Raw genomic sequence first — 15257 nt, forward strand, 5'->3', positions numbered from 1 at the left:
TGTTAGTTTATTTCGTACGCGTCTATACGTTTCTGAGGTACTCGTCTATTCTTATTTTAAATTTGAACATAAAATTTATCGCATTTCAAAGTTCATGTGAAACATAATTTTTTTAATTTAGTGGCAAAACTGTTTTAAAAAATAAAATTTAAAAAAATTAAACGTCTTTGCTTGTATGTCATCAATATCTACTCTCCATAGTTCTGTAAAATATATTATCTGCAAACTGTTCCGAAATAATTGAAAACTCTCTGTTTAATTATTAGTTAATGATTTATATAATTTGTATTACATTTTTGGTTATAAAATTATATTTTTATTATGCTCTAGTAAAAAATGCTATAATATAACAAAATATACTAGGAAAGTTTTATACATTTTTAATACAACTCATATATCGTCAGGATATAATTAAATTGAATTTGTAAATTCCATACAAATAATTTTACTTTAAATGTTTTCATGCGATCGATGTGATAAGACGGACTAAATCGTGACAAATAAAAGATAATAAACAATGAATATTGGCTATTGTACCTATATCACGGTCGATTTTTAATTTACCGTGTTATGAACCGTATTTCCTTCTTAGCTTCAAAGCTGGGGGAAAAACAATAAATACAACTTATCTGTTATGTGATGCTCATTGTGTCTTAAGTCATCACGAATGTTGTTACAGCTATCAAATGATTTGGACGCTTCTGTTGTGGTTTATGTTAGGAGTCTTGGCACCGACGCAAAGTGGTTAGTATCTCATTGTTATCATTAAAATATTTCTGTTGAATGATTTTGATTAAAAAACATATATTTTTGTATTCGTAAAATTAGTAGGTAATAATTTTTTAGTCTAGATGCTTAATGTGATTATTATAACTTGTATACAATTTCAACTTAAATAATTGTCAAATAAAAAAATTGTAACTAGTAAATTAAAATAACAACAACCATTTAAATGTTGAGTCATAATTTTCTTTCAATAAACTGTTTTTCCTTTAATTTTTTCGATTTGATTATATCTAAATTATTTATTTTATCAATATAAATAACTATTCAAGAAATGAGTAGTACAAATGTTGATGATTATTTAAGCTTTTTATTTGATTTATGTAGCCATTCTAAAAACCAAATAATAAATCAATGTAAAAAAAAAAAACAAATAATTGAATTCCTTTTTGATTATATAACAATATATTAATATATGTTTTTGGAAAAATATTAATAGGAGTATAAGTCGTCATTTTTTTTTCGACATTTCGTAGGTTTTTATCAATCGATATTTAATCCTTCATACTTGATTTCTGAAATACGACATTTTGATCTTAACCAAATTTGTTAATAAAATTTGCCACCACTTTATTTCTCAACTACCTATCTTAATATTGAGAGTATATAATATTTTAAAAATTAAATTACTCTTGTACTTCGTTAAAATCCATAAATAATAAATTCATGGATTCCATGGATTTGTATAGAGGAGCAAATGTAAATATGTAATGTGATTTGGAAACTAATTCAAGTTCGTTGATTGAATTAAAGATCGAAGAGTAATGAATGAGTTTAATTTTTTTATGAAACATAGAATAAACTAGTACAAAACTTTTTAAAAAAATACCCATATTTAGAAAAATGTTTCCATTTCTAGACTACTGATAAAATTGACTTTTATGATTTTAAATTTGACACTTTTTATATATTTTGTGGTAATTTGTAATTCATTTTAATTCGATTTTGAAATTATATAAATTTAACGAACATTAATTTCTGTATTAAAATCTAAAAACAACTAATTTCATGAAATGTCTACTAAAATTAAAATAAATATTGTACTATTGATGTTTTTGCTGATTTTTTTTTTACAATGATTAAATATATAAACTAGGTATAATTTCATATATTTGTTTATTAGAAAAATGGTAAGCCACAGCAAAATTAATCCTTTTCTAAAAGTCAATATGTAACTGCGGCAACAAAAAATTTAATATACAATTTGCGACAATACCGATAAGATACATTAAACAAGCTGCGGCAATTTATTTAATATATCTCCTATATATATGCACATCCATACGATGACATTTATACGTTTATCGTTTAATTAGGTATTACATGTGTTATGACAGCTATCCGTATTTTATCGATGGCTTAACTTTGTGGTGAGATAACGTTTGTAGTTTGTACGACACTATTAATTATTTGCCACTCTGGCTAAACATTGTTGTAAATTCCATCACGTTGAATTAAATATTACATTTTGAACTACTTCTAGTGACATTTAACACTATTAAGTAGGTACTAACTAGTATTATTTATTTTTATTTTTATTTTACAAATATTTACAGAATGTGTTCTATTAAATAGTGTGAAATTGTATTACATAATATTGGTTATAAATATAAATCAACTTGACTACTATTATCCTACTTAGAGCTATACATAATTAAATAATTACAAATTAAATATAAATTATTGACAATAAACATTAAAAAAATCAAACATATAAGTATTAACTGCATTCATCAAAATATTATGGGGAGAATTTAAAGTATAATTTTTATTTGAGAAAATAGGGTAAAATGGCAGAGGGTTTCTAGTATTAAGGCTGTTTATTTTAAAATTAATTAAATATAACAACTCTGGACGATTAATAACATCAGTTAATAACTTGTCTAGAAATGTTAATAGCAGAAGTATACGACGATCATTTAATAAAGTAAGATTAAGAAAGTTTAAAACGACATTGTAAGAACTATGGGGATGCCTAAAAATATTAAATTTAAAAGAAATAAACCGTAAAAAATTATTTTGAACTGATTATAGTACTTTATTTTGTTTAAGTGTATTATTTAACCAGATTAAAGAACAGTATGTTAAATTCGAACGAACTAAAGGGCAATGTTAGATTATTGGCTCACTCGTTATCAGTAGCTTTAACGGAACTAGGAACCCAACATTTACTATTACTGTATTTATCTGTATTATTTAAAAAAAAATGTATAGTATATTTTTCACGTATATCTTGAAATATTAACGACCAGGAGACTTAAATTTATGTTAAGACTTCTGTCATTGGTATTATTCAAATAAAATAACTTAGTGGTTAATTAAATATCACAATCTCAATATCAAAGAAGTAAGGGTTAGAAGTAAATATATTTCCTCCGATAACTCTTTCCTTTTATATTATTTCATCTAATATTTAAATAATTATTTTAGATAGTGATGTGGTCGACTGGCCATATGTTACCACAAAAAATGATTATTCCGAGCAGTCACCTGTGGACATAGATACAAGTTATGCAATCAGAAGATATTTGCCATTTCTGCGTTATTTCGGTTATTGGGCTTTTAACAGGGCCACAGTTAATATAGCCAATACCGGACATACAGGTACATACATACATAAGAATAGTTTAATGGAGTATGGTGAGAGCATTTGATACCAAAAAACGAATTATTATTAAATACTCTACCATAATATGGTATATTTTATATAATTTTAGACTAGAATATTATTGTTTACTATTAATTAATGTTAACCGAACAGTTATAATCAGATATTATCTGAAAAATAAACAAAATTTGCCAAAAAAAATCTCCCTAAACGCGAAGAAATTTCGTTTACCATAGTCTAGTATTCTGTTATATTCATCTCATTACATTGATTTTTTTACAATGTCATTTGATTGTTTAGTTTGCGTCACACTTGCCAATAATTCCATCGAGGTACCTTTTATCACAGGAGGGCCACTGTTCGATTCCCGGTATGAGTTCAAGCAGATGCACTTTCATTGGGGAAAAGGTGATTTTGGGAGTGAGCACAAAGTCAACGGATACCAGTGAGGAATAATTGTTATCATTCTATATATTTATATACATATGCGTTATAAGACCAAACAGAAAACTACAAGCGAAAAAAAAAATACTATTTTAATAACATACGCCAAAAAAATTATGATAACATAATATGAAAATTGTATATTCAAATATTTGAATCCAGTTTATTAGTTTCACATGACGAAGAAATTGTATTTTCTTATGTTTAAAGAATTTAAATCTAACGTAGGTAAAGTAGGCAAATTTATTTTATTAAATAATAAAAAAACATCGATTTTAAATACATTCTTGTTTGAATAAACTTAAATTATAATGTTCATTATTTTTTAATAATGTTTAGAATAGCGTTTGAATGAGCTTTTGATGGTTTTTTAACATTTAATGTTGTATAAATAGAAATTTATATACATTTTCATTGAAATATTTTGAGGTAATAGCCACGTTACTGAAACTAATTAAAAAATATAAATGTAATAGTCGTTATGTTTGTGAACTATGTAGTAGTCATTAAAAGATAAAATTTAAAATGTTAATAAAAAAATTAATAATTTTTTTATTTTAATTTTGAGTACATCATTAAATATATAACTATAAATAAAGTACTCAGGACTTTAATATTCACATTAATTAATTATATAGGGTGTTTCAAAAAGAACACAGGACTTAAATCTGCTATAAATTTAATTTATTTCTTTTAAAAAAAACATAACAAATATATCACTCTTTTCAGGAGAAGTTAAAGTTTAATAGTGAAAAACAATATCGGGCATATGGCCCTCCCTTAGGGTGGTTCACGATTAAATGTAAAAAAAAAAAAGTTGACTTATAATCCGAGCCACTCTCTTATTTTTTTAGGCTTATCTATAGTATAGTTTTCCGATAGTGTTGACTTTCTATTTTCTTTAGAAGTCAGTGCTCAAGCACTTGTAAAAATGAACTTTTTTTTTGGATTTCATGTTTCTTATATAACATAAAAAAAATATGTATTTATTATTTTTTATTTAATTATTACAATTAAGGTTAGATTAAATATATATTAATAAATAATATAATAAAATAATATATTAAGGTTAAATTTAAATATTGATAATTAGTTATGAACTTTCACTAGAAAATACAGCTTCAATGGCCATTTTCTTTGTAGTTTCAGTTGGAACTGTTTTTCTATTTGCCTCAATAACCTGTAACAAAAATTGCTTTTCCTCTTCATCATAAGTTAATAGCTTATTATACTCCTCAAAAAGTTTAACACCACGCTCAGCAGTATCGTTAACGACTCGTAATTGTTTGATGCGATCTCTTCCTTGCTGATATTCTTCGTTTTGAGGCCATTCTTCAGGCGGTAAATTTAAAAATGAATCCTTTATTTCGAAAATAGTTAAAAGTTTTAAACTTCTTTTAGTTGCAAACATTCCTAAATTTACATTATTTTTAAGGAGGGATGTATTTCCTCTGATTTGTCTTTTGTCAGTTTCTTTTTCCATTCCTATACCAATTTCTGATTTTTCAATTGATGTGACTTCTGTGGAAAATAAAGCAAGCCCAACAAGCTCGTCCGAAAGATACCATAAGTGACGTTCTAATACCATTCTAGCTGCAATGCTAATTTCAGAATCGATAGCTTCATACTTTTTTAAATTTAGCCAAAAATTCAGATCGTTTCTAGGTGCTTCAGCTGCAAGAGGGGCTTCAATCCATACTTTAGTATATAGTAGTGCTCCGAAAAGCACGAACCGTTGTAGTTGAGTTTCTTCCCGCTTAGTAAGATTAAATATACTATTTTGCTTGCGAAATAAAAATATTTTTATCGCATAAATCAGTTTTGACATCCACCGTGCATGGTGGATTGGACCTGGAGCTCGCCAGTGAATTTTTGATGGTGGTTTATTCAAAACAATTAGGACCAACTCGCAAAGTTCTAGATAATCATCTCGAGGTGATTTATTTTCTGTTAAAAAATACTTGAGAGTTGATAGAGTAGTTCCAACGAATGTTTCTGTTTCTTCTTTTAAATTTAGTCCTAAATACTTATCTTTGGAAATATCTCTCCATATTGTTTTGAAACTTTTAAACATCGGAATATCTGGGGAGTTTGATGCACCAAAACACAAACAAAATATTTTTGCCAAAATTATTTCCATAGTATGGTGACGGCAAGCTAACCATAGCATATCATGACCAATCTTTTGTTCCAATAGAGTACAAGCCCCTTTAAATTTTCCTGTATTTACAGATGTTGTATCAAAACCTAGAGCCTTGACATTATCTAAAACATTCCATTCAAACAAAAGATCATATACTGCATCCGCCACATTTTGTCCAGTCCCAGCTTCTAACTTTGGAACACCAAGAAGTTTTTCTTCACCATCTCCCGACACCAACACAGGAAGTCTCTCTACTTTTCCATGTCCGACCACAAATGGCAATATTTTTCCATCCCAATGTACTACTAAAGGATATTTTGGCGTAAATGTGTTTTTTGTATTAATAGCATGCTCTTTTCGGGCTTCTTTTCGCCTTCGTTGTATAGTACTTCGTGATATAGAAAGAGAAGATGGATTATGTCCAAGTGCGACAGTCAATGGAACCATTAATCGTAACGCCTGCCGATCAGAGATTTTATTTCGATCTAAGGCTCCCGTCACATGAGAATTAAATAAATTCGTCTTTATATTTTTCGTAATAATTTCTTCTTTATTTTCTAATTTTGCCTTTTGTTTTACATGAAATGGTTCAAATTCCACATCATTATCAGAACAAGATAAATCTTCATCGGTTTCATCTTCTGTATATTTAATTTGTCTTACCAATGATGTTGAAGCAGTGGCTTCAACTGCCTTTTGGCGGCGTTTTTCCTCTTCAATTTTTCTTTGAAGAGCACGTTGTTGCTTGTTTTCGAGTTTTTTGTCAATCGAAGTCATAAACATTTTTCAATCATGCCTTTGATCATAAAGAAAATCAAGATCAGTTTGATTCCTCATCTGAGCTAATGCATTAGCATGACTTATATCAAAAATATTATTTAGTTCATTTACGAAAATTTGCTCACGATTTTTCTGAGATTTAGACGATCGCCCCTTGTTTTTTTTCAACAGCAACCACTTAGAATGAACTTTTTCAATCATATCTACAATGTGTTTTACTAACCTCATGGGTATAGCAGCTTTAGACCATACTAAAATTAGTTCTTCGACTGTCAGGTGACTTGAATTACGTATAGACTTATTTGCATGCAAAAAATAATGAAACCGTTGTAAAACTTGTCTTATTGTTGGAAGTTGATTGAGTCTAGAAATTGACTCAGAATTCCTAATACCTATGAGATAAATCTCATCATTTCTGCGTGTTAACATTATAATACTTCGTTGGACAATGTTTATACAATTATTATTATATTTATTAAAACGATAGTACTTACGGAGAAAATAACTGCAGGTTTTTTAGTATGGCGTGTAATATTATATGAAATTACTGACTGGTCTTGTCGGTGTAAATAAAGCGAATAAAAGAAAATACTGTATATAAATTATTTATCTTGGATTATTAAAAATAAGATAATAGTTAATATAGCAGAAATTAACGACCGCAGAACACTGGCATCACGATAACGGATTAAATATTCTCGTGTTTTTCAATTATAAATAGACACTGATTATGTGGTAAGTGAATAGCAGATATAATATTTATTTTTATTAGATGGGATATTGACAAGCAAATATAAAACACAATAAACGTATTCTTTATGACTAATAAAGATATTTTTAGTTTCAAGTCGTTAGTTTATAAAATCAAATAAAAGAAATTTTATAATCGAAAGTTAATTAAAGGGTGCTTGAGCACCATCTTCTAATTATAAAAAGAAGCTGAAATTTTAGCATGACAATACTATAGTTAGGTCTAAAAAAATTGAGGGGAGCCCGGGTCATAAATGAAAAAAAAAAATTTTTTGAACCACCCTACCCTCCCTACCATCACTGGATAACACGTTCCATTAATTTCGTTGAGGACACGACGAATTTCTTGCTTAAGTTCCAAAACATTTCGAATTTTGTTATGGTAAACTCGTGACTTAGTGTGTCCCTATAAGTAAAAATCATACGGCGTCAAGTCGCAAGATCGAGGTGGGTAGTCAGGGCCGGCGTTACCTTTTGCGAGACCCTGGGCAAAACTTATTTCACCCACAACAATAGTCACCTATAGCCTGTAGGCCTCAATTAAAGGCGATAACATGTAATATATGTGATATCGGGTAATGACAGATTAAATTTAAGAAATACAATAAAATCAATTTCCTATGTATCTCAGTTTTCATATTGTGCGGCGTACCGTACGAGTCGTCGTTGGTGCATACATGACATATAAAATATAATATTGTTGTGTTTTTAATTGGTTTTTTATAACACACCAACGGATTTCTCTAGAAATCGCACTCGCCAGGCAATCCACACATTTTACATTTTATACTCGTATTTATGAGATTTCCGTACAAAATATTTTTCAATGAAAATTTTAAGCATGAGGCCCAGGACAAATGCCCGTTTTGCCTCCCCCTAATACCGGCCCTGTGTGTATCTTTGGCCACGCAACGAGATCAGGGCCGTCCAGAAGGGGGGTCTTGGAGGGGTGTCTCACCCCCCCCAACGAAAACACCAGTCGGCAATCGGACTTGTTTCATTATAGCTTAGAAGGACTTAATTTTACTTACGGAAAACAAATATTACATATTTCATTATATACACGTATAAAATTTATATAGCTACTTATTATACAATATAAAATATTATTATATATATAAAATTTAGCTGTCAATTTTAAGAACGTACGACACTGACACATATATACATATTAAAAAGTAAAAATACGACTATATATAGTTAATTATACTACATAAATTAAGTAAAAAAATTGTAATCGACATTTTTTATATAATTCCCCCCCTTGATTTTTATCTTCGGGACGGTCCTGAACGAGATTAGTCTGTCTGGGAACTTCTTACGCAGCAGAGGGATTGTTTATCTTAAAGTGTAACAAGTTGCGTCTTTTTGTAATCATACAAGAATACCTACTGAACTTTTAACTGTATTTTTTTTTGCTTCATTTGGACCAAAGGAACATCAAAAATGTTTGGTTTCAACTTGTCACATTTCAAGAGAAACAATCAATTTGCTGCGTGAGAAGTTCCTGCGTTATTTTTGAAACACCCTATATTATCAAAATTATAAACAATAATCTGTGAGATATTGGTATTTAAATTGGTCCTTATAATATTTGTATAGTTATAAAAACAACGTTAAATAAACTCATTATACAAGTATTAAATATCATATAATTCAATCGCATTGCTGTAGTTTTGCTAGATAAAAGCACAAAGCAAAATATATGGAGTATAACTATTAAGGATATCGGATCGCGAACAATTAATCACCAAACCAAAATAATTTTAAAACAGATAATAGTATTAATATATTAATAAAAAGAGATAATTATAAAATGTTTATGAACGCAAATAATTAATTTAAAATATTTAAAGTGATTGTTATTCAAAATAATTGCGGATGTCAAAATTCATAAAAATTTAACTTCTTTTGATATTATAAAACGTACTTTTTTCGGCACTATACATGTACTAAAATCAGTAATTATAAAATCGAATTTCGCTAGTTGTTCCTGGATGGTATCGTGAATTTAACTTTGGCTCTTGAACCAATTATAATTTTTTTTTCAAAGTTGTAGCTCTGTGTAGGTTTTTTATTTTTCAAAAAATATCTGAAATATTTTTATAATCTATTACTATTAATATAACGTAAATTACAATGAATAGTCTTAAATATCAATATTAATAATTTTTTATTCAATATTAAATTATTGAAATTTAGGATTTTACAATTTTTTTTTTTTTTTATTATTTTATTACATATATGTAATTTAGAGTAATTTAATTTATATATATACGTAATTTAGATATAATCTCAAGAAATGTTAATAAAAAAAAAATACTGGATTACAATTTATGGTTTTTAAAGTGTACGTCTACATAATTATGAAAATTATAACAACGATAAAAGTGTGACATTGTGACATAATATATTATAAAAAAATCAAAAGGCAGTTTTTTTATCAGGTGTTTGTTTATAGGTTGTAAATTATCACAATTGTTACTTGTGGGTTCCTAATTAATAATAATTTATATTACATCACTAAATAAAAATTAAATTTAAAAAAATATCATCATTGAATTCGTTATGCTTTGAGTCCATTGATAATTTGTGGATATTATATATTTGTTGATTTCAACTTAACCTATAAAAATTAACTATATGTTTGAAGTGTATTTTAGGATTTCTAGATGATAATATTTATTGTTATTTGAGTTCAATATATAAAATTTAAAATATCCTGGAATTGTTAGGTAAAGCCTTGTGCTAAACGCTTATACCTAAACGAATGTTAAAATACTATTAAGATTATAAGTTTTATTAGTTATGCTTGCCTGTTTTAAATTCAGATATGGAATGGAAGTTCATATCGTACATTATAAAAAAGAATACGGAACTTTTGAAAACGCTCAAACTTATAGTGATGGCGTATGCGTTGTTGGATTTTTTGGAGAGGTAATTAAAACGAATTTAAATATTTTTTTAATTAAGAACACACATAATTATAACACACATTTAGAAGACAAAATTAGTAAATATGTCTTACATAAGAGGTAAATCATTTCAATACAATATCTTTTTGGGAGTATAAATAATTAAATACTTGACTATATAATTTTAATAGGTATCACCAAAAGACAACCGAGAAATGGATAGTTTCATAGCCGATTTAAAATATATAACCAAACCTAAATCAGAAATAGTTAGAGACTTTAAAGAAGAATTCTCTTGGATAAGGAAAACAGCTCTAAAACAACATTACTACACATACCACGGATCACTAACCACTCCACCGTTTACAGAATGTGTAATTTGGATTATTTTTACTAAACCTATTAAAGTATCTAGGAACCAGGTAAATATAAAATATATTTTTAAAAATACAGTATTTTCTTGCTTTTCTGAAAATTTTAATTTATTTCCATAGTTGATGGCATTTAGATCGTTACATTCGGATCATGAGGGAGAGATGATAAAAGCAAATGATAGAAGTCTTCAGCCATTTAATAACAGGACAATTGTTTATGGATATTAAACCAATTCAATTAAATTTAATCCAACAACCATGTTTTAATATCATAATTCATTGTTGTTACCAACGTAATTGTTAAAATGCATTAATTTATTTTTCAAATACAAAGATATTATCGCTTATTCAGACCTAAAATGTGTATTGATTTGGTATATCTTAATAGGTATATTTTTCTCCTATGACAACTGTTTTGAGTGGGTTGTAAAATTGCTTTAAAAGTTTCATTAAATCAAATAAATAATATTTATATTAAAAAATGATTATTATATTGAAAATTAGGTCATCAACGTATAGGTACTTTAATTTTTAAGTTATTTTTTTCTTAAAAATCAAAGTAAAAAAAAAAAAAAATTAACTTTTTATAAGTTATTTTTTTCTTATAAAAAGTTAATTTTTTTTTGCTTTTATAAATAAGTAAAAATAGTAAATTTTATAAATAAAACTAGCAGACCCGGCGAACTCCGTTTCGCCACCAGATTCGTTTTATGTAACATTTCGTTTGGTGATTAAAAGATAAAGAAAAAAAATTTTTTTTGTTATATATTTGAAAAGGAAAATATTTATTTCATTTCACAACAGTAATAAATTCATTTCAATTACCTACTAAAATGAAGTGTTATTTAATTGTTTCATTGTAGTGCTCTTTGGTAAACCACATTTTTTGTTTTTTGGTCTGACGTTAACACAAACAAAGCGGATGGTTTCCCAACTCGTGAACACGCAACGTATAACTGTCCATGTGAAAAACAATGATTTTCCAAATTTATCCCGCAAACACTAAGCGATTGGCCTTGCGACTTATTAATTGTCATTGCGAACGCAAGGCGAACTGGGAATTGCAATCGTTTGAAGTCAAACGGAAGATCAGTCGGAATCATTGGTATTCGAGGAATACATACATTTTCATGTTTGGCATTGGTGGCCATTCACAGTTTTCAAATGCGCAAATGATTTCGGTCCACGTACATTTACTAACAGCAGTCGCAAATAAAAACATTCATCGTTTCTAGGATGAACAGTGTACATACGACCTAGTGCATCAGTTGAAAACACCTGTGGCCAGTCTGGAACTGGGGTTCCTTGTTTGCGACGTTGGAATTTCTTTGTTGATTGATTCCAAGTGTAATACTTGGGCATTTCAACGTACATCAGCGTCGCTGCGAATGGATCTGCTTCACACATTGCAAAGAAGCTAGTCAATGTTGTCGATGGTGGTCTCTCAGCTCGTTGTGCCGCATTAGCCTCAGTGAAGTAAACTCTTTGGCCATTTTCCAAATGCACTGCTAAATGTACAACTGTGGGATATCTTTCATGAATTTGAAATGACAATAATCGCCACAGTGCTTCATTAGTACTGACGTATCTGCCCATTTGGAAGTTGCTGATTTCGTCATTCACATTTTCCGACGCAATACCAAACACAGCCATGTCGCTGCCTTTTGTGACGTACTTGCACAAATATTTGATTGATTTGGCCGAATGACAACTCTCAACGTTTGCATGTGTTTCGAAAATTCGTGATAGCAGCGGGCAATATGGTACAATGAATTCATTTCCGATCTCAATCTCTTGATTTTGAACTTTAACTTTGATAGTTCGACCGTTATCTTCTTTTGAACGCCGACGATAAACTGGATATCCATCGTTCCCTGTGACTGTTTCAGCAACTAACGGTCGCGGATATCGTTTTGTGCATTTTCCATCAGCCATGCAAGGCGATAATGGATTTAATGCACCGCACGGTCCATGCACCATCTGTGTCGTCACAATGTCGTGTAGACGGGGATCAGTGACTGGATCAGGAATTTCAGCTGATATGATGTCATCCACTTCATTTGAATGTAATTTGTTCAGCAACCAAATTAGGATATGAGCATGCGGTAGTCCACGCTTCTGCCATTCCACCGAGTACATATAACAACGTGTGTCACCAAAAACTCGATACTTAGTAAGCACATCCATCATAACCTTGAGTTTTTGCTGAAATACTCTGGCGATTATGTCATGGCGATCTTGCGGTTTTTGACCCGGTTCCAACTCGCGTTCAATTTCCGTCCACTTCGGATTGCATGTGACCGTAATAAATAAATCCGGAGTTCCATAATTTCGCACGTACGTCATAGCGTCTTGAGCGTATTCGTGCATGTGGCGTGGGCTTCCGATATAAGTTGATGGGAGAATCGTCAGTCGTCCAATATTCTGAACATCACCATCTGAATGAATAGCATCACGCAAGTGTATATAGTCCTCAGATCGTAGCTTTGGCTGATTGAATCTGATGAACGCTAAACGTTCGGTCTCGACTTTGACATACATGTCGACAGCGAATTGCTGGAATAGCCGACCGCACTTCAGAATTGTTGCAATTATGTGTTGGTTATGTGTGTTGTATCTTTTACCTTGCAAGTCGGCATGAAGCCGCCTTCTCGAATGATATTAGCTCCAAAGGAAGTCATGCGAAAGCAGTTATTGTATTCAAGGATGTGTTGAAGAAAATGGCTGGAATCGGGATCACTTCCATCAAACAATGTTTTCAGTGGCTGTGGTGGTGTAAGTAATGGATCCAGTTTGACTTTTCCACTTGCGCAGCACAATCCAACCGTTTCTCTTTTGAACTTTACCGCATTGCAATATCGGCATATAGTCGTCATTCGTCCAATATCCAAATTTTCATCATCACTGTAGTTCGCAGTGGGATCATATTGGAATGCCAAGCGATTGTATGATGCCAATGATCTTCGTGTGCTCACGCGATGTCTCAATCGGTCATTTTCTCTTATTATATTTTTTCTTTCTTCTCTTAAGTTCCTTGAATAGACTTGTTGCTGGCTTGCATGTCTTGTGCGGCGGCCGATGTTCGCACGTCGTTCTCTAGGCATTTTGGACTATGGACAGAGTGTTGAATTTAACTTCAAATGCACGATCCACATAATTTACACTGAGCTTAAATGAAATTAACTGAGCAGAGAATAATGACTATCTATCACACACTTTATCACGCACCGTTGCTATTGGTTTGAAGTACATGCTATGTATAATAGATGGCGCTGTATGTGAAAAACGATTTCCCCACTTTTCTGTTGAATTTTTCCTGAATTTTCCAGAATTTTCTTTGCTATAAACCTCACGGAGCCCAAGACCTTTCCAACGAATGCAAAACCGTGGAAATCGGTTCGTGCGTTCTGGAGTTATAGCGTCAGGGAGGAAAACCGGACTTATTTTTATATAATAGAGATGAATGAATCTTATTGTGTAAATGTTTAGATTTTATTTGATAAATGTGTAAATTGTAATTTTTTCTATGGTATAGCTATAATATGTATATCAATCAACTATTTTATAAAAATTAAGAAATTGGATTGCTTGTTACTATAACTAATTAATTAGTTCAAATATTTGAGTGCCGTTTTTTCAATATAGTACAGTATGGCATTTATTTTACAGTAAATTTCATTGACTGAGATGATTGTCTAATGGCTAGAGTTATTAGTGATGTAGAGTGTATTCATTGTAATTCAATCTCCAAATAGTGTTAACCCTTATTAACACTTAACTTATGAAACTGAATTGATTACTTTTCATTAAATATCTAAGTCATAAGTAATAACCATTTGAACTTCATAAACTTTGGTTAGTGAATTAAAATATAAGTTTGGTCATCTGCTAGTAGATATTTATTTACCTTAAGGTGGGAGCTTTGCGTATAAAATAAAAAATTGGGACATAAAAATAAAAGCTTTTTCAAAATTAAATTTGCCGCTAACCAATTTCTATAGACAAGTAAGCATTATACTAAAATATAAAGATACCTTACTGGTTATATTAATATTAATTTAGAGATTGTGTCGAACGGGTCATGTCCCCTAAATATTGCAGGTACCTATAGTAAATATTTATGTAAATCTACATTTAAAATAAAAATCGTCAAATAATTTTTTGATTGGTCTCTAAATAACTTTGATCTTGGCAAATAAAATATAACACATCATCTGAGTTGGATGAATTTTATGAATAAAAGTTTGATGTAGTAAACTTTGATTAAAAATCACATAAGAAGTGTTATAATTATTCAAAATACTAGACCTGCATTATAACTGCAATAGCATTTGTATAGATTGATTTAGTGTACAATTTTTTAACTAACCGGTAATATTTGACGCTGATTAAGTTATTTTATTACCTCTTCGCCGCACTACCGTACTAAACATATAATATATATTATATTCATACATTCA

The 15257-nt window shown here is 29.7% G+C and overlaps 2 protein-coding genes across 2 annotated transcripts; one reads left to right on the top strand and one right to left on the bottom strand.

The window, feature by feature from the left end:
- Nucleotides 1-638: 638 nt before the first annotated feature.
- LOC112680721 (carbonic anhydrase 7-like) lies at nt 639-11157 on the top strand. Its single transcript, XM_025550901.1, has 6 exons — nt 639-744; nt 3214-3387; nt 3692-3836; nt 10340-10445; nt 10615-10845; nt 10918-11157. Exons 1-6 carry the CDS (start codon nt 687-689, stop codon nt 11023-11025), a joined length of 822 nt encoding a protein of 273 aa, XP_025406686.1. The 5' UTR covers nt 639-686; the 3' UTR covers nt 11026-11157.
- A 768-nt stretch (nt 11158-11925) lies between these two features.
- LOC112680657 lies at nt 11926-13338 on the bottom strand. Its single transcript, XM_025550818.1, has one exon. The coding sequence runs from the start codon at nt 13336-13338 to the stop codon at nt 11926-11928; it is 1413 nt and encodes a 470-aa protein (XP_025406603.1).
- Nucleotides 13339-15257: the final 1919 nt, after the last annotated feature.

Source organism: Sipha flava, unplaced genomic scaffold, assembly GCF_003268045.1.
Source record: "Sipha flava isolate LNK unplaced genomic scaffold, YSA_version1 179_pilon_pilon, whole genome shotgun sequence".
Classification (NCBI taxonomy): domain Eukaryota; kingdom Metazoa; phylum Arthropoda; class Insecta; order Hemiptera; family Aphididae; genus Sipha; species Sipha flava.